This window comes from Echiichthys vipera (genome assembly GCF_963691815.1).
Source record: "Echiichthys vipera genome assembly, chromosome: 7".
NCBI lineage: Eukaryota > Metazoa > Chordata > Actinopteri > Perciformes > Trachinidae > Echiichthys > Echiichthys vipera.
The window spans coordinates 25,308,356-25,336,353 of record NC_139832.1 but is presented as its reverse complement, the minus strand read 5'-3'; the positions used below and the strand labels follow the sequence as shown (position 1 = coordinate 25,336,353).

Below are 27,998 nucleotides of genomic sequence, written 5' to 3'. Positions count from 1 at the left end.
GTTGACATGTATCGCTGGAAGCTGTCACCGGAGTCCCCTCGTTGAGGTTTTACCTGGCTGTGGAGGGCACTCGGAGGAGGAAATGCCACTACAGCTTTGAACTGCGGACAGGTTCACCTACAATCCCAAGTGATGACGATGATGTTTTCCTTCTGAAGGATTTTCTTCACCACCAGCTTGTTTCCATTCAGGCGTGTGATTAGGATGGGTCAGTCAGTGTGTGTGCAGTATGCTCATAGAAAGGGAATGTGAAGGAGTGTGTGTGATGATGAGTTGGAGAGTGCCGTGTGAGGATAAAGTGTTCCTTGAGGTTTACCTAACCCTTGCATTAGTGGGAAGACCACAGTAACCACCTCCAGATGTTTGCGAGCACAATCTGACTGATTATTTACAACAAGGCCAATGAACATCGCCCTCTTCACACTGTAACGCTTACTCTTTGCTCCTACGCCAATGCCCAAGTTAATGCTTAATCTAAGTACAGACCCTTAATTGCTAAGGCCAAGCCCTGTTTATGAGAGGGAGGTTACTTTGACGTGAACACTTCAGTCATCGCAGACCAGAGGCACACAAGCTGAGAGACTCATCAGACTCAATTCTACCAGTGAAGCAACGGGACCCTCAGGACTGGCCATAGGGAGCAGCCACCATGGCCAAAGAATCCTTCATGTCCAAGGCTTTCGCCGTCACCTTTGTCGTCCTGACCGCCTCTGTCATCGCTGGCATTGTCATCATGATCATTTTGTACAACACTCAGATCTCTACAATGAACCCGACGCCCCGTCCAACCTTCACGTCCACCACCGTAGGTCCACCGCCGCTCATGAGGCTGCCGACGAATCTCATCCCTGTTAGTTACAAGGTCTTTCTTCAGCCTCACTTCTACACCAGAATCATTGAGGTGGTAAATGTCACCAGTCCCAACCAGACGGAGCTCTTCACCGGAAACTCTACTGTCTACTTTCAATGTTCCGAGAGGACTAGCACCATATACCTTAAGAGCAAGGACCTGACCGTTTCTGATCCAGTGGTGGTGAACAAAAACACAAATGAGAGGATCGGTGTTTCTGAGGTGACAAACCACCAAGACGCCAGTAACTTCCTTGAGATCCAGCTGAAAGATGCATTGGAGGCAGGAGGGAACTACAGTTTGTTTCTCGCTTTCGAGGGACAAATATCCGAATATCTTAATGCAATGTTTGGAAGCACATATGAGGAAGGTTTGACAGCAGACGAAGAGGATCCAAATGCTAAGAGGTAAGTAAAAAATCAATAACAAGTCTAAAGTTTTATAAATACCTTACTGTAAAAGGTGAGACTTTTTACAACATAAAATTAAAGTGCTTAACAAAAAGGACAAATACCAGGTACTAAAAGCAGGACACAGTGAAAACGTGATTATAAAGAAGATTATAAGATTATAAAATCCTGAAAGTAATAATAAAAAAGGTAAAACGCTAGCGATAATTGTTGATAGCGATATAAACATTTTAAAAATACAAAATGCCATAAGGCAAGTATGAGAAATGTAAAAGAAATATCAAATGGCAGTGGTGTTAGAAATTGGTTGGGTTGATTAAAATCAATACCATAAAAATATGTTTTGAGCTGTTTCCTAAAACTCTTAACTGAAGTTTTTTTGTTTTATTCGTGTTGGAAGTTTGTCCGAAGCCTTTGGTGTATAACAGAGAGCTGCTTAACCAAACCTTTTAAGTTATATTACAAATAAGGTCATACTGTATAAGTAAGCATGTGCTGAACCATTTAAAGCCTTAAAAACAAGGAAAATGATTTTACAAACAATCTTCAATCATCAGTTTTTTACTGCAAAGCATGTTGATGTGCAAATAAATACTGTGAACGTATCAAACGCTCAGTCTATAGAGGAATGCACACAGAAACTTTAAACGAGCCGTCAGGACTTCTATATGCTTGCAATATCACAACTATACTTTATAGTAGGTAGAAAGTGCTGCTGCGGTGCTGTTACATTCATTACCCCCCCCTGCGGTGATGGTGCAGAGACGCCGAGAGCGCAGATGCGGAAGAAACACTGATCAGTCAGAGCAGAGAGGGCTTTAAGATACATGCAATACATTATATATTCAGATAGACCGAGTGTGTGTGTTTTTAAGTATGTAAACATGGACCTGAAAATGTGCATAATATGGGACCTTTAAGTTTCCAGGCAGTTTGTGATTATAGCATCTTTTCAACTATTCCCTGAATGCACATCTTTGTTTGCAGATAAATAACACAATCCTGCCAGGGTTTCTCAAAGGAAACCATTAGGCACTGAATTACAAAATTCCCACATTTTACACTCGGCGACTTTAAGACACACAACATTCGATGTGAAAGCCGGAGCTATTCTGAGATGAATGCACTTGTTGATCTCTCTAGCAAGCCCGACACCACAGCAGTGTCAAATTGCCTCATTCATAGACTGCAGTCCAAAAAAAATAGCGTAACACATTCTTGTCTTACATCCCCGAAAATTCTGTTATTATTATTTAATCTTATTCAGCTTCAGTTGTTTACACTTCATTTGTTAGTCTCTGAACTCCAATCAGTCTTTTTCTGTTGGACGACTTACAAAAAAGTATAATTTTCTCATTCCATATTGACAAACTTACTGTTTTTCTTTAAGTTTCAATACATGAAAAGTGTCTCGCAATAACTTCTGTTATAATTTTCTTTATAAATTAAATAATCTTGACATTAATTAAACAACTCTAAAGCCCCCACACCAACAAATATGTGCATTTAGAAGGAGAAGCATTGATGTTGAACAAGCTGTCAGCTTATGTTTTGGAGGTATTTTTACATTAGAAAAGCACTTCTCCGCACCTCCAGCCGCTGAACTAAGTTAACGTATTCTCCACTGGATGTGGTGACACCAAAGTGACATCGACCCACCGTCAAACTCTTGTTCAGTCAGGGAACAAGAGATGCACTCAGCCTTACATAATACATACTTTTTCCTTTAAACCAAAAGTGAAACCATTGTTTAAGTTGTTTGCTAGAGTTTTGAAGCAATATGTAATATAAAAACTAAACCTAAACTTAGACCACAACCTCCACAATGATAATTATAATGCAATAAAATATAGAATCAGGAATTGCTGTGCCCGATATAAAATCAGCGCTAACATTTACACAGAAGTGACTCTGTGGATATGACACTTACTCTTCTCTTACACTTTATTCTTGTGTTAGGTTAAAATGTTTTTGTATAGTTGCACTGTCGTTATTTGCTGCTCTGTGTGCCCTGAATTGCCCCCCGGGGACATATAAAGTTTTTTGAATTTGAATTGAATTTGAATTGAATTGACACTTTTGTCTTGAGGAAACAAACCTGGCCAAGTTCGATTTTTGAGATGCTAAAACAGAAAATAAAGACCGAAACTAATCAACATACAGATAAAGAATGTCAGAATAACAAACAGTGTTCTTTGCGGTTTTAAACTAACATAGTGAACTTTTGTTTATGAGCGTGTTGCTGTATTCTGGATTAAAAGGAAAATATCATTTTGGAATGTTTTTCAACCCACACTGCATTGGTTTCATTAGGCTATTGTCTCATCTAGTTACTGTAACTGATCCATTTACCATGACAGGCCCACGGGGTAAAAACTAACCCAAACACATTGTGAAATCACACACACGCACATTTTTTCACTTCCATTCTTACTTTATACTCTACTGTCCAAAGAAAACTACAGCATATTCCTCACCGGGTCTGTTCCTTGCTGTTTTGACACATTAATTCAGACTTATTTCAATTCATAGCCCAAAGGATTGGTACTTGTCACTAACATGTCACGTAAATACACAATCTACCATCTGGCTTTGTGTGTGTGTGTGTGTGTGTGTGTGTGTGTGTGTGTGTGTGTGTGTGTGTGTGTGTGTGTGTGTGTGTGTGTGTGTGTGTGTGTTTGTGTTTGTGTGTGTGTGTGGGTGTGTGTGTCTGTGTGTGTTTGTTTGTGTGTGTGTGTGTGTGTGTGTGTGTGTGTGTGTGTGTGTGTGTGCGTGTGTGTGTGCGTGTGCGTGTGCGTGTGCGTGTGCGTGTGCGTGTGCGTGTGCGTGTTATGGACTTTTTGGTCACAAAATGAGCCCTGTTCCCACCAGTAATTGAGGGACACAGAGGCACATTGGTAATTCAGGGAAGTCAATGCTTTAAACGTATCATTTCAAAGTCTTGTATCATGGGTTCTTTATGATAACCAAATGACTTCCTCATTACTTTTATCCGCTGCTCCTCCAGTATGAAAGACTGACTGTCTTAGTGTGTATTCATAGATTCCTTGTTGCAACAAATCTGGAGCCAGCAGATGCCCGGGAAGTGTTTCCTTGTTTCGATGAGCCGGAAATGAAAGCAGTGTTTGATCTGACCATCGTCCACAGGCGAGGCACGACAGCTCTAGCGAATGCAGAAAAGTCAGGTGAAAAACAAGCTCCTGTGAAAGATACAATGCCAATACAGTATGTACAGTATACTGCATGTCCACTCAGGGTTTGTAAGAGTATTAAAAAGATCAATCCATCCTTAAACTGTTCTTTCTTATTTCCACTCTCTCAGAATCCAATATTATAGACGATGACTGGAAATACACCAGTTTTCAACCGACGCCGATGATGTCAACATACTTGTTTGCCTTCGTAGTTTCAGAGTTCACATCGGTCCCGTCCCCACACGAGCGTGTGGCAATTAAAGTATGTACACTGTAGATTCAAGATGAATTGAACGTCACTGTTTTTGGTATGGTGTTGACCTTGTCACTGTCACTTTTGCAAGAACATTTCTAATCTTCCTCAAACATTTACTCGCAAATGTTGCTTCTGCCAATGGTTTTGGCTTAGTTCCAATGCGTTTTCTCTTTAAACCTGTTCAGAAAGCTACTGACTAAGGAATTGGGACAAGTCTGTAGCTAAGAGAAAGGTTGGGGTTGATGATGTCATGTTTCATGAAAATGTCACTGGCTGTTTTGAGTCTGTCAGTGAATCTTGATTGAAATACTGTAGGGGGTATGTTTCCATTTCCAAACAAAGAGTTTAAAACTAAACATAGGCTTAGTGTCACTGATTGAACATGAAACAAAAAGTAATAAAGGCTTTTGACTAGTCCAGTATATGTGCAGCTAATTATTAGCCTTTTCCATGTCTGGCAGCTTGGTAACATTTAGCAGGTATCCATGTAAGAATTCTCGTAACTATCAGACTACAGTAACCGTGATGATAGTGAGAGGTGCAAACGCTAACCAAAACCAAACTGGACGCAAGAACAGCTTTTACTTCTTGCCTACAAAAGCCAAAAAAGAAGCGTGGGAAAATATATGCCTGAAAATAAATGCATCTCTCCCATCATCATTAAGGGTTTCTGAAGTGTTGAGGTAACAAGGAGGATGAAGAGCAGCAGCCATTCTAAATCAGCTAGTTCAGGGCTGCCCAACCCTGCAAAACATGCAGGACAGTGGCCCTCCAGGAGCAGGGTTGGGCAGCCCTGAGCTAGTTAGTAGCTACTTGCATTCTTAAGACTGGCCCTCTTCTGTTTTTCTAATATATTTCACCTCCCATTTGTCACTCCCACTTTGATAAAGGTTACATGAAGAAAATGAAACAATACAAAACAGAAATAAAAGGAGGATATTTTCTGTGCTTTCTCTTACCTCTGTGTTTTGCTCATACAGACGTATGCTCGTCCTGAAGCCATTGCAGCAGGACACGCTCAATATGCGGCCAACATCACAGGACAGATTCTCAAGTTCTATGAGGACCGTTTTGAAATTGACTACGCACAGAAAAAGCTTGGTAAGACTTTGGCTAGAGATACCTCTATTTGGATGGATCTAATGATAGATGTAAAGTATGGCAGAAAGGTATGCTGTGTGCCATTTCTATATCATTTTATTTTAGTATACAGCAGGGATACTCACTGGCTTTGCCCAGGGGCCACAAATGACAGGTGGCCAGGGGCCAGTTAATAAACCAACTAAATAGGAAAGGGAAGGAAAATTCATCCATCCACTAGTCATTGTTTTGCTTGTTTTAAACCTTTCGATGTCAGCATGTGGGCATTTCTAAGATTTGATGATATTCAGGGCTTGGATGTCAGAGGGTCCGGGGGATCCTCGCCTGGCAATGTATTCTCATAAACAGATTTGTAAATCCTGCATGTTGACACTTTAAAGTGCAATTCTGGTGAAATATCTTCTCATGGTCTTTCCAGAACTTACATACATCGAATAAGCCATTGAGACGGAGAAATCCAGTGAATGCATTGAAACGGCTTTTTTAACCACTAATATTGCTACAAACACCAAACCTCTGCAGCAGCATGAGAAGAGTCCCTACACATAAAACAAAGCATCAACAATGTAGTCAGTGAACCCGGAGTTTATTAAAAGAGTGTTTTGAAAGACTTACCTACTGGCCCAGGTACCAGCTACTCTCATAGTAAAGTCCATTCAAGTCCATTACCAAAGTCAATCCAAAAGGAAGGAGCCCATTGGTGCTTTGTTTTATGTGTAGGGACTCTTCTCATGCTACTGCAGAGGTTTGGTGTTATTTTGAGCAGTATTAGTGGTTAACAAAAGACATTTTAATGCCTTCACCGTACTTCCGCAAGCTAATCAGTGTTAGCCACATCAGGCTGTTAGCCACTCTCCTGGATTTCTCCGTTAATAGTTTATAATTGAAAAAAACTGTCTCGATGGCTTATTTGATGTATGTTAGTGCCATCTTTAATTAGCCTATGCAGTTTGCACATAGGTAGAGGGCTCAGGTTTTTGTAATAAACGCAAGATGACCTATTGGATACTCTTAGATGGTGTAACAAACTACTGGCTAGCCAAATGTATGTACAGTACATCATTTGGTCATTTGTCCATATTTATGTGATTCCTCCAGATCAAATTGCAATGCCAGACTTAGAGCCTGTAGCGATGGAAAACTGGGGACTAGTCACATACCAGGAGGGAAGCCTGCTCTATGAGGAAAAAGTGTCCTCACAGTTGCACAAGGAATTCATTGCCCGCATCATTGCACATGAACTGGCACATCAGGTGAGAGGGAGTCTTACCCTGAATAAAAATATCAAAATACAAAATACAATACATTCAATGAATGGATCAAGGCACCTGCTGTGACAATCGAAGTCACTTTGGATAAAAGCCTTAACTAAATGACAATAACGATCCTACAACATCCTGCGATATTGTATGAAAGTTATGACACTGTTAACTTAGTTAGCACATCTCTTTTTGTTTACAGTGGTTTGGAAATCTGGTGACAATGAAATGGTGGAATGAAATTTGGCTGAATGAGGGCTTTGCCAACTACATGGCCATCTTTGCAGTGGACCATGTTGAGCCTACATTTAAATTAGTAAGTGCAGTCCAAATGTTTGCTGCAGTAGAAGAACCCCTCTTTCTAACACTGCTTTGAAAAATACATACACTATTTTTTTCTTTTTTGTGTTGCAAAGCTTTTCAGTTTTTGACAATCATGGTAATTGAAAAACACACGTGAAAAGGAAGCTTGATATAAAAAGGCAAGATGAACACGTCCTCACATCTTCATTTAGCATGAGTCATGCAACATGGGGTCCTTTTCTCTATCTGTTATCCTCAGAAAGACCATGAGATCATTTCAAACCTCCATCAAGCATTTGCGGATGATGCTCTGGCCTCATCCCATCCTCTCAGTCCTCCGCAGGAAGAAATACAGATGACTGATGATATCACTGCGATGTTTGATTCTATAACCTACTGTAAGGTAGAGTCAAATGACAATTTTTTTGTGTGTGTGTGTGTGTGTGTGTGTGTGTGTGTGTGTGTGTGTGTGTGTGTGTGTGTGTGTGTGTGTGTGTGTGTGTGTGTGTGTTCCATTTGCAGGTCACTCATATTAGTGTACTATGAATGTTAACATATATTTGATGTACTCTGTAGGGGGCAGCCGTGCTGAGAATGCTGGCAGATGTCGTGGGTGAAAGGGTTTTCAACAAAGGAATCAAAGTAAGAAAGTAGTTTTAATCTCATTCAGATGGGACTGACACTGTCAGTGTGGCATGGATTTTTCTGCTAGCCCAGCGACATGGTAGAGGACTTGTCACAAAAGCATCCCCTGCTTTATCGCCTGCAGTAGTCCAGCCCAGAAGTAACAAATGCATGGACTAGTTTTTCTGCATCTTTCAAAGACACAATCTTCCTAATTTTCTCAATAGCCCGCAGGTGGTCTCTCTGTCAAATTGGACTGGTCATAAGTTGAATAAATCAGCATTGCCCTATCTGATCTGTTGAAGTATAACATTCCAACATCTGTTTTTTGTTGGTGTTTTTTGTGGCAATGCGAAAAGACATAAATATGTTCACAAACCACAATGTACTTGTACACTTGTAGTTTCAACTACTTGAAGCTAAAGCAAGTGGCAGGTGCAGGGTTGAAAATCTCCCCCACGGACCTACAACACTTGGTCATCACTGTTCCAGTGCTTTTTGGCCAGAAAATGACTCAAAACCTGTTTTCAGCCAACCTTTAATTTCAACATTACATGCTCTTGGGATCTGCTGCTGGCAACAGTGTTTGGATATTTTCATCCTGCTCTCAACATCAATTCTGAATGCCTTTCCCCTGAAAAAAGTTATTGTAAACGCATGTTGAACTGTTAACTTTAACCTCTCTCTGGATCTCTGTTTTTGTGTTTTAGATGTACCTTTCTGAGTTTAGGTATAAAAACACAGACCAGAACGACCTCTGGGAGTATATACAAAAGGTAAAGTATATTTTCAGATTCTTTACAAGCCAAGTATTTGTTGCCGACTATAACCATGTCTTTATGTTTTAATAATTATGACAATGCTCTTCTCATTGTCTGAATAATCATTACAGGGGTTGCATGGGCAATATTTCTTCAACCTTATTGAAATCATTTTAAAAAGAGTAAAGTAATAAAATGTGTGTTTACATGCCCCAAAGCATATAATAACAAAAGAATACAACTTTTCTTTACATGCGCAGAGTGGTTCCATACGGGGTGAAGCGTCTGATCTGCCAGAAATTTAATAGATGAAGAAGACAGGGTTTTTTTTCAACTTTATGAAATGGTTCAGTGGATTTTTGTGTGAACAATTCTGTGTTTCAAGCCTTTTTGAACTTTGTTCAACAAATAACAAAGTCAACAAATCCTTAAATATTTTAAGGTGTCCAACAAAAAAGGGGTATCAGCCACAGTCCTGTTTTGTCCTGCTACCGCCATCTTTGTAACCCACCTGGAAGCAAGGTCCCCTAACGTTACCCCGATGTTACCCCCACATGGGACAAACATTAGAACATACAAACACAGAAAGAATAAAGCGTTTACATGGTTACTAGGCGCTAATATTTCCCCCTGTCTCTTCCGATTCAGGTGGTTACATGAGACATTTTTATTCTGATTGGGCTATTGTTCTGATTATTAGTGGAATATCAGGGATTTCATATCATCAAATATTAACTGATTCGTGACATGTTTGCAGGCGGAGTACGAGGACAGTGGTCACACCAAGGTTGCCCAGATGATGAATACCTGGACCAAACAAATGGGTTTTCCTGTTGTCACCATCAACACTACCAGTGGAGAAGCCTACCAGAAGCACTTCCTGTTCAATGACTCTTCTGAATCTAGGTATGGGCTAAATGGACATTGCTTTAGTGAAGATGGTCAGGTTAAAGCTCAGGACAATTATGATTTAATAATTTAACGCGCTATACATTTTATATTTATATTTATTTACAATTCTTTTCCAGATAACATGTAAATGACCGGCGTCTTATCTGAAAATATGTTATAGTATGTTAATCTTATTGAAAAGAACAAACTATTGAGTGAGAGTCGGTATGTATTTTGAACAAAACAGCAGCAATGGAAATTGTGCTTACATTGGTGTATTTATCGACTTTTAAAAAAGGGTTTGATATAAAACATCATGACATATTACTCTCCATTTATGAACTATCCCAATATTGACAGCAGTCATTAGATGGTTGAATAGTTGTACACACACCATGTACACTTTTCTGGCAGATCATCTGAATGTAGGAGGGCTACATGAGTCCCACAACAGTTAGTACTGAGCCCTACACTTTTCATTGTAAATCTGCGCTAATCATTATGGCACATTCCATTTGCAGACAGATCAGATGGTGTTGTCACTCATTGGCATGTATACTTGATTTTCTGACCAATGCAAACCCTAGGTGGAAAATGTGAGCAAATGCAGTATAGCTGGAAATGTGTGGTCCAAAACTGCTGCCAAAATAATGACTCCCTCCTTCAGTATTTAGATAAGTGTAGATTTGAGAAGAAAATTGACTTTTACTATCTTTCCGTAGGCCAAAGTTGGATCATAAATCTGTCCTCAAGTGACTTCATCACTTCACAATGTTCAACACCATCTGAAAATAGCTGTCACCAAGTAATTAAAGAGTCGGGTTCATATGTCTGTTTTGGTTGGCAAAATAAAGTAATTTATTCCACTGGTGATATCTTATTAACAAGTATTTCTCTGCCAGGCCTGCATGAAATCACTTGAACTGATTACATTAGATTACCGTATACCTTTGGCCATGTGGAGTGTTTTGAAATAATGTGTTGTAACTATGTGCTCCATAACACTGCCGTGGTGAGTTGCACAATAATTTAACCTGACATAGTTTCAAGTTGCTTTGGCTATACCCAGACCATAACAGCTCTGGACTCTGACACAAGTATAGGTTATCTTATTTGTCATGCGCACAACAATAACAAGGGTGAGCAGTTCAGCCATCCGTGAGGAACTCGGAGTAGAGCCGCTGCTCCTTTGTGTTGAAAGGAGCCAGTTGAGGTGGTTCGGGCATCTAGTAAGGATGCCCCCTGGGCGCCTCCCTAGGGAGGTGTTCCAGGCACGTCCAGCTGGGAGGAGGCCTCAGGGAAGACCCAGGACTAGGTGGAGAGATTAGATCTCCACACTGGCCTGGGAACGCCTCGGGATCCCCCAGTTAGAGCTGGTTAATGTGGCCCGGGAAAGGGAAGTTTGGGGTCCTCTGCTAAAGCTGCTGCCCCCGCGACCCGACCCCGGATAAGCGGTTGAAGATGAGATGAGATGAGATGAGATGAGACAACAATAACAGAAGTAGTCATTGGCAATACAAATCTTAGGCCTGATTATATAAATAACTTAAAAAAGAAAAACATGCAAGTAAAAGCAAAATCTGAATTTAAAACAAAAAATAGTGCAAATTAAGATATAGGGCTAAAATATATGGTATATATGTGTGTCTGTGTGGTGAGTCCAGGTCAGGTCCATTTACAGACCACTTTGGTCCCTTTTTGATTCTTCATTGCTCACTGTAGAAATGGAGAAGCTTAATAATACTTACCTGGATCATGAGCATCCTGGACATATATAAACAAGTACTTATCATATCTTGTTTTTTTTATCTGTTTAGTCTTTGGTGGTATGTCCCAATCAGAGTCATGTCAAATACGTCTGAATCTTCTCTTGTCTGGTTGGAATCCAGCGAACCAGGTAACAAAATACATCTACACCTTGTTTCTCAAAAAAACTATGCTGGACAAACAACCATCAATTTAGATCTTCTCTTTCATTGGCTCACAGAGAATAAGATAGAACACCTCATGAAAAAACTTTGGAAATCTTTAAGCAGCTATGTGATGGTCTTTGATTGGGTACAAGTCTGTTGAAAGTTTGATGTGACTAGTGATGGGCGAAAGAAAGAAAATATTAGCTCTTTTTAATGTCGGGTATGTACCGGGTCAGCCTGTCTAACATACCAAGTGCTCATGAATCCCCCACTCCCACTTTTCCCACTTAAAGTTTCCTATTGGCTGTTATCATAGGGCAGCAGTAGCAGTTGAACGTGCATGCACTATAATGGAGTGTCACAGAGAAACTGACACTTTTTAAAAAAAAGTTAAAAAGTCCAAAGGTTTGATACATTCACGTTTCAACTCGAAGGAACCAATTCTGTGAAGAGAATCGGTTTCGCCCATCACTAGTTGACACAGACCAGAGCATATGACCATATATACACAACATTACCTTTACTTCATCCTCATTTTCATTTGTATTAATACTGTGCCATTGATTATTTATGATATTTGCCTTTTGAACAGTAAAGAAAGGCGAATTCATTTCAAAGAGTGGAGAGTGGATCCTGGCAAACGTCAACAGTACTGGATACTACAGAGTCAATTACAACCCAGAGAACTGGGATCTCCTCCTGACTCAGATGGAGATAAACCAACATGTGAGCACCAAGACAATTATTGAGTTAGCAAATCACAGAACAGAGCAGAAACAAACCTCTATCTATATATTCTTCATTTGACTGAATAAGGAACAACATTTTAACACAAGCTGCTTTTTAGTATAAAGTATGATGGCAGGTTGCCCCCCTAAAGGCTTAGCCCTGAAGTTCTTAGAGATTAAGTGATATTTTGGCTCATTGATCCAAATCTGAACTGTCAAATAGACAATCATTTGTTAACACACTTCTACGATTGTTAATTTAGTTTTGCTGTGGAAGAATTACATTGAATCTAAAATGTGAACCTTCATTTCTTGACACTTCCAAGTGCTGATTAAAAAGAACAGTCCTATGTTCTGTAATGACACAATGGGTGGACTGAACTTGTATCAACCATGTCATCATTATCTGTTTAATCAAAATACTGTATGATGAGAATTTGTCCAGTGATGGCAATGTTGTGGAACTGGTCGGCCCACCACATTAGTCCAGACTGAGATGTTTTGAAAACTGTCGGTGGATTGCCAAGGTGTTTCCCAGAGGATTATTCCCAATGACTTTGTAGATCCCCTGACTTTCTAGCACAACCAGCAATTCAGATATTCCCAACAGGAACAAGAATGTCTCTACTAAATTTCATGGGGATAACAACCCTCCAGTAGTTTAGCCGAAACACGTCATGAGGATTCATCACCTGGGGACCATGAATATCTGTACAAATGTTTAAGCCAATCTATTAGAAGTTCAGCGAAAACTTTGACTTGCAGGTGGTTAAAGATGGCAAGTCAGGGGATCAATACAATCATTATAAATCATCCTCTGGGGAACATGAATGAGTACAGAATTCCATGGCAATCCATCAAAATAGTCTGGTTTTACACTGACTGCATTGTGCAAGCACAACTAAAAATCCACTTGACCATTGGATTATATGGCAGCTTCAGAAAGACAAACTGCTGATGCAGCCACATAGCTTAAACTCAAATGAACTAAATGACCTGTACTGTTGGGTTTATATGTGACTTTAAACATGTAACAATTAAATGTAATAATCCATAGATAATTATTTGGTTCAAAGCCTTATTTTGCATTTTTCTCTGTATTTCATTAGTCATTATTTCCTGCTCCCATGCTGATCTTGCTGTTGGTAGAATGACTGACATCACATCTTCATATTTGGGATCTTTGTAAACTGAGAGGTCAACTGTCCCTCATTTTGTTTTTTTTGTTTTTTTAGAGAATCCCACTGATGAGCAGAGCGCAGCTTATTGATGATGCATTTAACTTGGCAAGGTGATGACTACGATTCAGTTGAACCAGACTGCTACAAAACAATTTTCTGTAGCTTAAGTGGGTTGTGATCACACCAGAATTTTAAAAACATAACTGAATTAAGGTCATGGTGGTGGCTCATTTCCTTTTTCTTACCAAATGTAATCTCTTTTTACCTCAGGGCCAAACTTGTCCCAGTGACTCTGGCTCTGAATTCAACACGCTTCCTACGGAAAGAGAGAGAGTATCTTCCCTGGGATCTAACGGTCAAGAACCTACAGTACATTGTCCTCATGTTTGACCGCTCCTCAGTGAATGGACCCATGCAGGCATGTGTCATTAAAACATCTGTTTTAACATGTGATTTTCAAAATAAAAAATGTATCTTGTTTTCTTACTGAACGACCTGCTTCGGATGGAGAGAATGGGTTTAATATCGCCTGCTGGTGTTGATGTCCATTCCTCATCAGAATATTAACAGAGGAGCAGTAAAAGTGCTTTATTGCAGCGTGTTCCTGTAACTCTGCTGTCTCTTCCTGCAGGCGTACCTCTGTGAGCAGGTTAAGGGTCTGTACAACTTCTTCAGGAACTACACAGACAATTCCCAAGTCCCAAAGGAACATTCCTTACAGTAAGGAAATATGAGTTTTAACCTCAGTTAATCCTCAACAGATTAAAACATTTCCAGTATATAGCTCTGCAACACCACACACTAGGTCTATGAGTAACAACGTAGAACAGATGCATGAGTTTGCATTGTTAGTTTTACTCATCAGATACAGAGACAGTAGTCAAACAAAGTATAAACTCAAGTTTTTATCAAAGTTTTGACTGGCATCTCTACTTTAAAACACATAACATTACATTTAACATATTTTAATATCTGGGTAATTCTTGTATGAAATGAAATGAAATTGTTCGTCATTCCTAGGCACAACCAGATCCTCGCCATACAGGTTGCATGTTCCAACGGTCTCCCAGAATGCGTAGAGATGTCTTCCAAGATGTTTGCCAGATGGATGCATCCCAACAACACCAACCCGTACGTACACTACTGAATAAATATTTTTCATTTGAAAGTTACCTCTTATACTTCATACCTTCTGAAATGATCCTAAACTTGCAAGACTCTTTAAAAAACGAAATGCTCTTTCTGACTATAAGAGCTTTTATTATATTCTGTAGCTTTACACTCCAGCAATGATTTGGTAAAGGTATGTGTCAATTTAATCACTTTTTTTGTGTTGAATGTTGTTGGCTTTTACCACTCTACATTGTTGTTCTTGTCTTTAAAGTGGCACTTGGCAGGATGTTTCTGCTAACATTAACTCAAACCCTCAGTTATAAGCTGGGGAGAACACATCTTACTCATTAAGAAAGTGTTTGCCAAAACAAAACTCCTGAACCTTTACACTTACTTTCTAACCTTTTGGAATCCAAGTGCAGCTTTAAAGTAGGGACATTGACAGCCAAACTACATGGACTGTGCATGCGGCGCGACATGGCTGTCGCGGGATGCCCGCAGCAGAGAGCATCTATTATTTTCAGTTGAAGCCGATTCATGGGCCACAGAAGCCACGTGCACCTGCGCAGGCACCGCACAGCTCAGCTTTATTTTAACCAGGCTCATCTGTTTTTCTCTCTCTGTGTGCGACTAGGCTGCCTTCCAACTGGTAAAAACTACATAGCACTGTGTGAAAAATGAGTATAATCTGTACCAGAGGGCAATGTGAGGCAGCACAGCTTTCAAACCTGCAGAACCAACCTCGTTAAAAGTCAATGGCACACAGTGATGCTGACAGCAGCCAAACGCTACTGACAGAATCTGTGTAGCAGCTAAAAACCCTGCTTCGCCCGCCTATGTATGCTGCACGTCTCATCCCCATATATTTTGGCTACATGGTATTTTTACATGCATGGAAGTGTGTAATGCACTTGCACTTGCCCAAAAAGACACTATTCCTGATTTAGGGAAAATAACCGTGTGTGTGTGTGTGTGTGTGTGTGTGTGTGTGTGTGTGTGTGTGACTCAGCATCCACCCTAACCTGCGGTCTGTAATCTACTGCCAAGCTTTGGCTGCTGGTGGGAGGAAAGAGTGGGAGTTTGCCTGGAACAAGCTTCAGAGCTCCACTGACACCTCAGAGCAAGAACAGCTCCGTTTCGCTCTGTCTTGCACCAAGAAGATCTGGCTGCTCAACAGGTGAATCCAACATTCAGAGCCCAGGACTAAACATCCATCCTGATGTGTCACACTGATAATTGTTTTAGTGTTATTTGTTACTGTGTACGTAATTATTTCTGTCATTATGGACACACCTGTAATAAATCCCACACACACATCTTATATTAAGTGAAGAGCCAGTCAGTGCCATCCATGTTTGCAGATACCTGGAGTACACTTTGGACCCTGAGAAGATACGTCTGATGGATGTTGCTCCCACTATTGTCTCTATAGCCAGGAACGTGGCAGGGCATGCGCTGGCCTGGAACTTTTTGAGAGCACACTGGGAGTATGTCAGTGAGGGGTAGGTTTGCTTATTGGACTCTGTCTACTTCCTCTTATATTCTGAGTCATGCACAAGTATTTGAGATTGTGGAGTTGGGTTTGACTAATATAGACTTGAAAAAGACAACATGGTGGTAACGTTTAGAAGCCCTTTTTATTTCCCACTGATTTATGAGAAAATTACAAGTATTCATGGTTTACCCCAGACCATTTGCTTGTCAGGGGGGAGAAGCAGCAGTTAGAGTATAAAACGTTCTTTTTATATTGAAGCCTACAGCTCTTTAAAGCTCCATCAGTATTTTTTCTTTTTGGCCACTTGGGGACTGAACTTCTCAGCTAGCTAAAACACCCCAAAATGTGTCATATTTGTATGAAAAGTTGCCTGTTTACACATTTAACAGACAGAGCAACATTAGCATTTTGTTTCATGCTTCTGGTCATATGATGAATCCAATTCAGTCCAGTATTTTCTATTTTAGCGCTACTTTAACTCCTATCTGTCTCTTTAGCTCCTTAATGCTCCATAAGTGTTAATCAGCTAGTTGCTAACTCTCGTTGATCTGTCTGCTGTTCGGTGCTGAGCAGTGTAGAGTGGCGCAAACAATGAGCTAAATAAGCTTAGAAGGCTCAGTTAAGATGATGGGAACTTCAGAGTTGTGATAATTATGAGTGGCTCTGTCATCTGAGCCTTTATTAAATTAAAAGATATTTCAGCTTTAAACAAACAATTCAACATATTGGGAAATATGCTTGTTTGTGATTGAACCAGAGTTAAGATAATAATAATCAATATCTTTTATATGCATAAAGACAATGGCCATGTTGGGTCAGGCTTCCCACGCCTTCATCAAATTCAAGGACTTTTCAAGCACTTTCTAGGAACACAACACAACATAGGTAGTTTGAGACACGGATCACGTTCAATTTGCGAAAACTTGAAAACGCCTTGATTTGACCTGTGACATCCATATAATGTATGATTTTGCAGTTCCCCTCAGCTCTACAGCAGAGCCATTTAGCCTCTTTAAGTTCATTGTTTTGGTTTTCGGATCTGAAAATGTGCTGTTTGTCATCAAACCCATTTCCAGCCACAGCAGGCAGCAGAAAAACTCTAACAAAAAACACTGTACATTTCCTGCCCAGCGACAAACAAAATTGGCAACTAGCTGATAAAGAAACCCAGGCAACTAGCAAGGTAAACAAATTTCTTAAGAGCTTGTGGACAGAGAATATTAGAGCGTAGCAACACTGAAATCCCATGCAATGATCATTGAAAACATGCTGACAAACCAAGGGTCAAAGAGAAGTAATATGCAAAAAATGAGCGCTGTTTTGTGCTGATATAGTCAGGCACCACCTCACAGTTTCTGTTTTAAAGTCAAAGACCAGTATCATCCCCACCCTGAACAAGGTTTGGCTTGTTCATGTGTTTCTTGGTTCACGGCTCTGTCTCATGACATGCTCAGATGCCTTGAGCCGCCAGGTGAAAAGATAAGCCATTTGTTATTAATGTTTTCTTTATGGACATCCTGCTGTCCGCTGCCTCGTCACAGATGAGCTCTAAGAGCCTGGTATTGTCCGTGGGACTTGTTTACAGAGGTTTCTTGATGCTGAAGTGACCTGCGGTTGAGTCACTTGAATAAACAAGCTCTGCCATAAAAGAACAGACTATAATCACAGTGACTTGTAAAGATCTTTCAAGAACAAAGGTCCTGTTATTTAATCTGCGCTTATCATTAGCTCCCCTTCATGAAATTCCCACTGTTTGTACCGTTACCAGGAAACTAAATTGATTTGGTATCAAAGTTTAAATATACATAACAGACAGGGCTTCATTTCATGAGCACACAGTGACACCTGAAGATCAAAATCAAGTAATCAGCACAGGTTAAATATTCTCTTTTGGTATTTTGATCATCAAGAGTTGCATATGAATGATTTCCTAAAGTTTATTTCAGAATACAGTCTAATTCACATGTGTTTACAGTATACAATTTATTAGGTGCACATACAGCTATAACTAATGCAGTCTAAAGCCGTTTTCAAATATGAACCCTGGACAATGTCACGAGAATCAGGTTCGGAGTTTCTCTTTCACACACGTAGCACACAATCAATGATTCTCGGTGTCAGATGAGTTCTCACATACTGGAAATACTCCCTATGATTCAGGCGAGGGGTGGTGCTCGGGTAGAGTGTGCAGGAGGGAGGATGTGGCACTGATTACACTACGCTGACGGAGCCAGTTCGTAATTTGGGTCATACGTAACTGACTCTCTTGTCGTTCCTTGAATTTGTCTGATGATCCTGAATGTTTTGGTCATTTTAGAGGCTGGGGTTTGTGGTGTTGTTGAACTGCGTGGCACTATACTGAAAACTGTGACTAATATATTTTCCACCCTGCCTATCTCTGCTTCCAGGGGTGGATACATGCTGATCGCAGGAGTGACCCGCAGGTTCTCAACGCGGTTTGAACTGGAAGAGGTAATTTAGTGATATCTTTTTATATCAACGGTGATAGCACAGTCCAATGATGTCAAGTGAAAAATGCTCTTTCCACTCACGCACCAATAATTGATTTATATCCACTGAGTAAGTTGATAGAGCCTGATATCTTATCATTAATCCCTCTGTCACTGGGAGTTATATGACTGGCATTTAGTTTTACCTCTGAGCCAAACCTGCACATTTCTCTCTTTACATCCTTCCTTATCTGGGACAAGGCTGGTTATGTTCAATTCAATTCAATTCAATTTTATTTAAAGTGCCAAATCATAACAAAAGTTATCTCAGGACACTTTACAGAGTGGGTATAGACCACATTATGTTCTATATTATATATATTTTCTTACTGTGAACAATTGCCACAAAAAGATGAAAACCTTCACTGAATGTATCTAACTACTGTTGTTCCTACCTTCTTTTAAAATGAAGAACACAACAATGAGCCACACTGTCACACTGACTTGTTCCTTCATTACAAGAACCCACAAGTTTATTTTGACTAAATTCCACAATTTTAAGCAACCGTTACTCAAACTGGAATAAAAAGTGTATTTTTGGCAGACTATATTCTGCAGTTGCTTAATTCCAAATATTTGAGTTAGCAGGGCGGTGTTTGTGTGACTGAGTTAAAAAAAAAAATAATTAAAAAAATAATAATTTCAGTCTCAAGAAGTCTCCAAAAATAATTTGATACATTTTGCGACCCAAATGCTGTGAGTTTTGGGGGATCCTACATAAACAGTAACGGCACCTAATTTAGCGCTTGAAATTCTTGTAAGATTTAAAACTATGGGTCTTTGATATCTGACAGAAATAGACAAAAGCAGCTTTCTCAAAAAACAACTGACGCTGGCTGGTTTTATCATAATTAAGCTAACGCTAGCTCTGGCCTCTGGTTGACTACATACTGCCATGCTAAAGGACTTAGGCGAAAGTTACATTTCCCAAGAAAACAGTGAGCATTCTCAGTATTTGAGGATCCATGTAGAAGACCAGCACAGGTTGTGATGCTCAAAATGTATCCACTGATATAGCCTACCCCATGTAAGTCAACGGGAAAAAGTATTTTTGGGCCCTATAGTATCACGTAGCCGTCACGTTAGTTGTAATTTCACTGTTTGTCACTGTGAGCCTCCCTGCTCACAGGACAGACGGAAAATGAGAGACACAGCGTTGTCAGCGGTTAACCGTTTATTTCCCGCTTCTTCTCTCCCCCCCAAACGTGACTCAACGTCTTTCTCGTGTACGGACGAGCGGCCGTCCCTCTGACGGCCGTGGTCCGGTGTCTGCTGCCTCCTTGATTGGTCCCGCTCTGGTCCTCCCATAGGACCCAGTCTACTGCAAGAGACAGAACCAGGTTACAACCGTGTTTATATAGCTGACTGATTACCTGATTCTGTCCAGCTGTCTGATCACCGGCCGAGCCACTCCTCCCTCTCCTCCAGCAGTCGACACCTTAACCACACCCCACTGCCACATACCCCCACCGCCCGACTTAGGCCGGGATCCCACCGGCCGCAAGCCCACTCCCCCCCCCCTCCGCGGAGCGGGAGAGAAAGTCAGCCACGACCATGCGGTTACCCGGCCTATGGATCACCTTGAACCGGAACGGCTGTAATGCCAGATACCAGCGAGTGATCCGCGCGTTGGCATCTTTCATGCGGTGGAGCCATTGGAGCGGGGCATGGTCCGACCAGAGGGTGAATGAGCGCCCCAGGAGGTAGTAGCGGAGGGCCCCGACCGCCCACCGTATGGCGAGGCACTCCTTTTCCACCGTACTGTAGTTCACCTCCCGCTGAGCCAGCTTTCGGCTAATGTACAGTACGGGGCGGTCGATCCCCTCCACCTCCTGGGACAAAACGGCCCCCAGCCCACTGTTCGAGGCATCGGTCTGCAGGACGAAAGGGAGAGAAAAGTTAGGGGTGTACAAGAGTGGCTCCCCACAGAGGGCTCGCTTCACCCTCTCAAACGCCAGCTGACACGGCTCCGTCCACTGGACCGGATCTGAGGCACCCTTTCGGGTCAGGTCGGTGAGGGGGCTGGTCAGCTCCGAAAAGGCTGGAATGAACCTCCTATAGTAACCGGCCAGCCCCAGAAACCTCCTGACCTCCTTTTTTGTCTTGGGTGTCGGGCAGGCCGCCACTGCTGCGGTCTTTTGCACCTGTGGCCGCACCTGCCCGCCCCCCAAGTGGTACCCCAAATACCGTACCTCCCTCCGTCCAACCGCACACTTCTTCGGGTTGGCCGTGAGCCCCGCCTTCCTCAGAGACTCGAGCACCGCCCCCACCTGCTGCATATGCTGCTCCCAGGACTCACTGTGAATGATTACATCATCCAAGTAGGCCGCAGCATATGCAGAGTGAGGCCGCAGTACCCGGTCCATGAGGCGCTGGAAAGTAGCTGGGGCCCCGAACAGCCCGAACGGAAGTGTGACAAACTGGTACAAACCGTACGGAGTGGAGAAGGCCGTCCTTTCCCTGGACTCCGGCGACAGGGGAATCTGCCAGTAGCCCTTGGTCAGATCCAGTGTCGTGAAAAAGCGAGCCGTGCCCAGCCGATCCAGGAGTTCGTCGACCCGGGGCATTGGGTAGGCATCGAATTTGGACACCTCATTGATCCTGCGATAGTCCACACAGAACCGTATTGACCCATCAGACTTGCGAACCAGCACAATGGGGCAACACCAGTCACTGTTGGACTCTTCTATTACCCCCATCTCCAACATGGCCTGAAGCTCTGCCAGAACCATTTTCCTCTTGTGTTCTGGCAGCCGATAGGGTCGTGAACGCACGGTCACCCCTGGGGGTGTTTCTATGTGGTGGTGTATGAGGCTTGTGCGTCCTGGCAGGGGCGAGAACACATCCGCAAAACGCTGCTGCAACGAGGCCACATCTGCTACCTGGCTCGGTGAGAGATGGTCATCAAAGGGGACCGGCGCTGAATAGTTCGATTTTTCCACCTCCGGCCCCAACTCATCTCTCTCGATCACCGTAGTAGCCAGAGAAACAGCAGTCACCTCCCTCCAGGCTTTAAGGAGGTTGAGGTGGTAAACCTGTGTGGCTCCGCCCCTGTCTGAACGCACAACCTCATAGTCAACATCCCCCACTCGCCGTGTGACCACAAAGGGCCCTTGCCACTTGGCGAGCAATTTGGAGCTAGATGATGGTAGCAATACAAGCACTTTATCTCCCGGTGAAAACTGTCTAAGTTTTGCCCCTCTGTTGTACAGACGCTGTTGACGTTCCTGGGCCTGGAGCAAATTCTCCCGTGATAACTGACCCAGTGAGTGGAGTTTTGCTCGCAGGTCCAGGACGTGCTGCACCTCGCTCTTGCTGGTGCTTGGACCCGCCTCCCAGTTTTCCTTAACCAGGTCCAAGACACCCCGCGGTTTTCGGCCGAACAGGAGTTCGAAGGGAGAAAATCCCGTGGAGGCCTGGGGAACCTCCCGCACTGCAAACAACAGAGGGTCCAACCATTTATCCCAATTACGGCTATCCTCGTGCACGAACTTACGAATCATGTTCTTTAGTGTTTTGTTAAACCGCTCCACCAGGCCGTCGGTCTGGGGATGGTACACACTAGTCCGGATTGAACGGATGCCCAGTAATTCGTATAGTTCGCGTAGTGTACGTGACATAAAGGATGTGCCCTGATCCGTCAGGATCTCTTTCGGGATCCCAACTCGGGAGATAACTTGAAACAATGCCTGTGCAACACTCTTTGCAGAGATATTGCGCAGAGGCACCGCCTCGGGATATCGGGTTGCATAGTCCACTAGGACTAACACAAAGCGATATCCCCGTGCACTCCGGTCTAATGGCCCGATGAGGTCCATGGCAATTCTATCAAATGGGACCTCCATTAGTGGTAGTGGGCGCAACGGCGCTTTTGGGGTGGCCGGCGGATTGACTAACTGACATTCGCGGCAGGATGCACACCACGACTTACATCTGCGCGAATGCCCGGCCAATAAAATCGGGCCATGATCCGGTTCAGTGTTTTATCATAGCCTAGGTGGCCCGCCATGGGGTTATGATGAGCCGCCTGGAAAATTGTTTCCCGACGGCTTTTGGGCACCAACAACTGGGTGAGTTCTTCGCCTGTCCGAGCGTCACGACTCGCTCTGTATAGCCTGTCCCTAATGACAACAAAATATGGGTGAGTGAGTGCTGTGTTAGGGTGGACCTGGCACCCATCAATTTTCATCACTTGGTTAAAGGCATGACGGAGGGTCTCATCCCGAGACTGCTCAAGTGGAAAATCTTCCATGGGGGCTATCTGCAGGGCCCCCGGAGCCAGCCGTGCTGGCCCCGCCGGCCCCACGCCCCCCCCCGACGGCGTCGGGATGAGGCACCCCGTCTCACCACTAAGCACGGCACACCACTCGCATTTCCCTGACGTACGTGACCGCACCCTCATAGTTTCCCCCGCTAAGCTAGCAAACCCTGGCCAATTCGTGCCCAAGATTAGAGGGTGCGTGAGGCGAGTACTAACTCCAGCCCTAACTTTATGCTTTTTCCCTTTAAAAAGAATTTCTAGAGCCACCACCGGATAATCGTGAATATCCCCATGCACACACCTCACCTTCACCCACGATGCCTCTAGCAAAGCCCCGGGTCGAACCAAGCGCTGGTGGATCATGGTCTGTTCACAACCAGAGTCCAGCAGAGCTTGGTGTGTACCCCCCTGTATACATACCGGTATCCGGTACGTCCCTTCCGGACCGGGGGAGGGAGCTGGCGGTCCCGCAACCCGCACCACTTGTCCCACCTCCATGAGGGGGCACTCCGCCCGGAGATGGCCGGGCTGCCCACACCGCCAGCACCCCTGCCCTGGCGTCTGAGGAGCCCCCCGGGGTGCCGGTCGATCAGACACGTAGGCTGGGCCCTGCGGAACAGAAGGCAGTGCGTTACTAGTGGACCAGAGCGGGGCGGGTTCCGGGTGTGTGGGCGTGTGCGAGGCAGGGTGCGGTGCAGCGGCCGCCGGGAATCTCCTCCTCGGGGCCGGGGTGGGACGGCCCGCAGGGATCGCCGCTGGCCTGGCCTCCTCCCTCATGCTCCGCCGGGGAAGGGAGAGATGGTCCTCCGCGAGGGCGATCGCTGCCTCGATGGTGGGGGGACGGTGGCACTGGACCCAGTTGGCGGTGGACGAGGGTAAGCCGGCGATAAACTGCTCCAGCGCCACCTGTCCCACGACGTCCTCGGCGGAGTGGGTCCCCGGCTGGAGCCAGCGCCTCGCTGCGTCGAGGAGCCGCTGCGCGAAGGCGAAGGGGCGGCCGGCTTCCTCAAAAGAGAGCCCCCTGAACCGCCGCCGGTGTCCCTCTGGCGTACTGCCCAGCCGGTCCAGGATGGCTCTCTTCAGGTGGGCAAAGTCATGGCGAGAGGCCGCCGGCAGGCTGTGCGCGGCCAGCTGCGCCACGCCGGTAAGCAGGGGAAGAAGCCGGACCGCCCTCTCCTCCTCCGACCACCCGCACGCCTCCGCCGTGCCCTCGAATATGTCCAGAAATGCCTCCGGATCATCCTCTGCTGTCATCCGTTGAAGGGCAACAGGCGGAGGCCGGCCGCGACTGGGCTCCGGGTCGGGCTGGGTGGCCGGGCGCTGCAGCAGCCCCTGCAGGAGAGCACGATCTTCCCTCTGGGCCGCCGCGATGTCGGCCAAGGCACGGGACTGCTGCTGCTGGAGAGCGGTGGTGCTCTCCTGCATCGCGGCGAGGTGCTGGAGGGCCAGCGCCAGCGGATTTGGGGCTTCTGACATGTCCCTGTTCGGGCGCCAGATGTGAGCCTCCCTGCTCACAGGACAGACGGAAAATGAGAGACACAGCGTTGTCAGCGGTTAACCGTTTATTTCCCGCTTCTTCTCTCCCCCCCAAACGTGACTCAACGTCTTTCTCGTGTACGGACGAGCGGCCGTCCCTCTGACGGCCGTGGTCCGGTGTCTGCTGCCTCCTTGATTGGTCCCGCTCTGGTCCTCCCATAGGACCCAGTCTACTGCAAGAGACAGAACCAGGTTACAACCGTGCTTATATAGCTGACTGATTACCTGATTCTGTCCAGCTGTCTGATCACCGGCCGAGCCACTCCTCCCTCTCCTCCAGCAGTCGACACCTTAACCACACCCCACTGCCACAGTCACTATATCAAATTGGCTTCAAAGCCCAGGGTACGTCCTTGGGACTTGTGGAAGCCCTACAAAATGTGTGTGTGAAATGCGGCTTACCGTGGACAATTGCTGTTCAGAGGCAAGCCTGGTCATCTGAGCCAGTATTTCACATGATGGTTGGTATGTTGACAAGAAACACATAAAATAACGCCCAGGCTTGTACTTTAACAGGCCACTGTTGTTTTTCTTTATTAAATTTTTGGTCTAAGAGTATTTCACAAAGCGTTTAGCACTAAAAGCATCTTCTAAGTTAGAAGTAGTCATAGGACTCCTAAGTCACTAAGAGCAAATCAACCCTAAAAAGGCTGCTTCCAGTAATCTGCCTTGAAATAAACCTTTAATGAAAGTGGGAAAGCTGTTTTTATTTCTAGGCATATATTTTCCCATGCTTCTTTTGACTTTTGCAGTTATCCTGATGATTTTCTTAATAATGTTCTTCTTTCATGCACAAGTTGGGCAGGAAGTAAAAACTGTTTGTGTGGTTAGTGTTTGCTCCTCTCACTATCGTCATGGTTAATACAGTCTGATAATTACGAGGCTTTTTACATGGATACCTGCTAATTGTCAACAAGCTGTCAGACATGTAAGATGCTGATGATTAGCTGCACATACACTTGACTAGTCAGTAGCCTATTTTAGTCTTTCTTTCATGTCGATCGGTGACACTGAGCCTACGTTTGAGTTTAAAATCTTAAATTGGAAATAGCAACTTACCTCCTGCAGTATTTCTATCAAGAATTCACTGACAGAGACACAAAACAGCGCCAGACCCAAAACAGCTAATCACAGTTTCATAAAACATGACATCATCCATAGTAACAGGGTCAACCTTTCTCTTAGCTTGAGACTTCTCCCCGTTCCTTAGTAAAAGTTGGTTCCAGCAGCTCTGTTAACAGCTTTGAAGAAGAAACTCTCTGAGTGCTATTTAGTAATCCTCCTAGTGAGAAGATCAAATGTTTTGTGAATTTAAAAAAATCTTTGCTTTGGTGAATACCGTGTGCTTCTGACACCTAGCATCACTAAATGATCTGTGTGTTTATGTTTGTGTTCAGCTGGAGCGTTTTGTAGCAGATGATGATCTGGGTTCTGCTACCAGTGCTGCACACCAGGCCATCGAGCAGACCCGAGTCAACATCGAGTGGGTCAACGAGAACAAAGATATTATTCTAGAGTGGTTTGAAAGAGAAACAGCTTAGTAGAGTGGGAAAACGCAACCTTTGATTGTTTTAGAGCTTCACAGATAAGTGGTGCTAGCTGTTTTCAAGTATGCAGTTGGATATTCTTAAGACTTCCCATCTCCACTGAATCCAATTAAAAAACAAGAACTGAATCAAGACTATGAAATAAGACATTCTATTCAACACCAAGCAATTTACCAAACTATGAACCATGACTGTGCAGAAACAAAAGACTGATACAGACCATTTCAGGACACTTTCCATAGAAAGGAGGTCTAAGCCACATGATTTACTTAAGGTTTACAGATGCCCAACAATGCCCCCTTGAGCCAACATCAATTTGACAGAGTGGCGACAAAAAGCTTCCTTTTAACAGGCAGGAACATCGGAACAGGCTGTCTTGAATGGTTGGGGGAAAGGGAGAGAGAGACCCAGATGTGCCCAGCAACCACAATAATAACATTAAAAACTATGATATCACCCGACAGGAAGTAAACATGGACCCAATCTGTTGCCTATGCAATTCGAGGGAAACGGTACCAAACTGTATGGTACTAAAATAAATTTAGTACCAAAGTGAAGACAGCAGTATTTTTGTATATAAAATTTTCACATAATATTAATATTTTAATGTAATGTTGTATGCACAGACAGACAGACAGATAGACAGATAGATAGATAGATAGATAGATAGATAGATAGATAGATAGATAGATAGATAGATAGATAGATAGGGGCGACACAATGGTGTGATGGTTAGCACTGTCGCCTTACAGCGAGAGGGTTCCTGGTTCAAAGCCTTTCTGTGTGGAGTTTGCATGTTCTCCCCGTGTCTGCGTGGGTTTTCTCCGGGTTTTCCGGTTTCCTCCCAAAGTCCAAAGACATGCTCGTGTTAGGTTAATTGATGACTCTAAAATTGCCCGTAGGTGTGGGTGGTTGTCTGTCTCTGTTCGTCTCAATGTGCCCTGTGATAAACTGACGTCCTGTCCAGGGTGGACCTCGCCTCATGCCCGATGCTGGGATCGGCTCCAGCCCCCCCGCGACCCCGACAGGGGACAAGCGGTTGTAGATGAATGAATAGATAGATAGATAGATAACTTTAGGCTTAATTAATACACTATTGTCACAGTGTAGGAAGGCACATTGCTATCACCAGATGGGGACTTTGTTCGGGTCGTTCTCTGTGAGCTATGTTGTGTGGGGGCAGAGGCAGGTTAACAAGCTGGCTAACTAGCCAACCGTCATGGCTTGCTCCTTCCACTGTGCTTTTATCCTGCATCGGGATAAAAGAAAATGAGCCGAACTGCGGACTGGGTCTAACGGTCCCTCCGCTCCAGAGAACGTCTCCCAAGCCGTGTCTGCTCTCCTTCCGGCAATGCACTTTACGGCCCCATAGATGTGGTGTAACCATTTTGTTTTGTACTAATCAATGAGGTAACCTCTTTGACTACAGAAAACAGCTCAATGTCCTTTCTATCAGTTTTATTTCTATGGTTGTTTGAAAATGATTTTATGTTTGATCTAAATTATAACATATTTACTTTTCAAAATCCCTTTTTCCCCCCGTGTTGCTGACGCCAATTATCAAATTTATTTTGCTATCAAAAATTTGTGGGGTTTTTTTGGAGTAGAAAATGGATTGGAAAACTTCCATCAATTGCATTTGTATCAATCTCCGAGCAATGTATGTATGTATTTGGAAAAAGAGTTAATTGGGACAGTTTCATTTTAATTCTGCCATTTTACAGACCAGCTTCTCAACAATTTGCACAAGTTGTGTCCTCTGGCCCTGCAAAGGACACAACTTCCTCTATTTGTTATATGGACCATGTCTATATATGTGTCAAATATATTTTGTAATCAAGGAACCAAATTATTCTTGTATGTTGCTGAAATTGTTATTTTTAATAATACAATGTTGACACTGTGTTAAATACAAGTCATTTAATCCAGTACTATGTATGTATTATATACATATATGTTGTAATCAAGGAACCAAATTGTTGTTGAATGTTGCTGGAATTGTTATTTTTAATAATAAAACATTGACACTGTGTTAAATACGAGTCCTTTAATCCAGTGCATGTCA

General features: G+C 43.6%; 1 protein-coding gene across 1 annotated transcript; it reads left to right on the top strand.

The window, feature by feature from the left end:
- Position 1: 1 nt before the first annotated feature.
- Positions 2-27,900, top strand: LOC310949192 (aminopeptidase N-like). The gene is made up of 20 exons (XM_083916547.1): positions 2-1,257; positions 4,303-4,445; positions 4,583-4,716; positions 5,691-5,811; positions 6,910-7,064; positions 7,273-7,386; positions 7,633-7,776; positions 7,950-8,015; positions 8,708-8,773; positions 9,516-9,664; positions 11,467-11,546; positions 12,155-12,288; positions 13,526-13,581; positions 13,742-13,889; positions 14,103-14,191; positions 14,492-14,602; positions 15,594-15,761; positions 15,946-16,086; positions 18,488-18,551; positions 25,784-27,900. The coding sequence occupies exons 1-20, from the start codon at positions 650-652 to the stop codon at positions 25,925-25,927; spliced, it is 2,835 nt and encodes a 944-aa protein (XP_083772673.1). The 5' UTR covers positions 2-649; the 3' UTR covers positions 25,928-27,900.
- Positions 27,901-27,998: the final 98 nt, after the last annotated feature.

Coding starts and splice junctions, on each gene's coding strand:
- LOC310949192 (XM_083916547.1), top strand. CDS start 650: ATGGCCAAAGAATCCTTCATGTCCAAGGCTTTCGCCGTCACCTTTGTC. Junction 4,717..5,690: donor ACGAGCGTGTGGCAATTAAA/GTATGTACACTG, acceptor TTGCTCATACAG/ACGTATGCTCGTCCTGAAGC. Junction 14,603..15,593: donor CATCCCAACAACACCAACCC/GTACGTACACTA, acceptor TGTGTGACTCAG/CATCCACCCTAACCTGCGGT.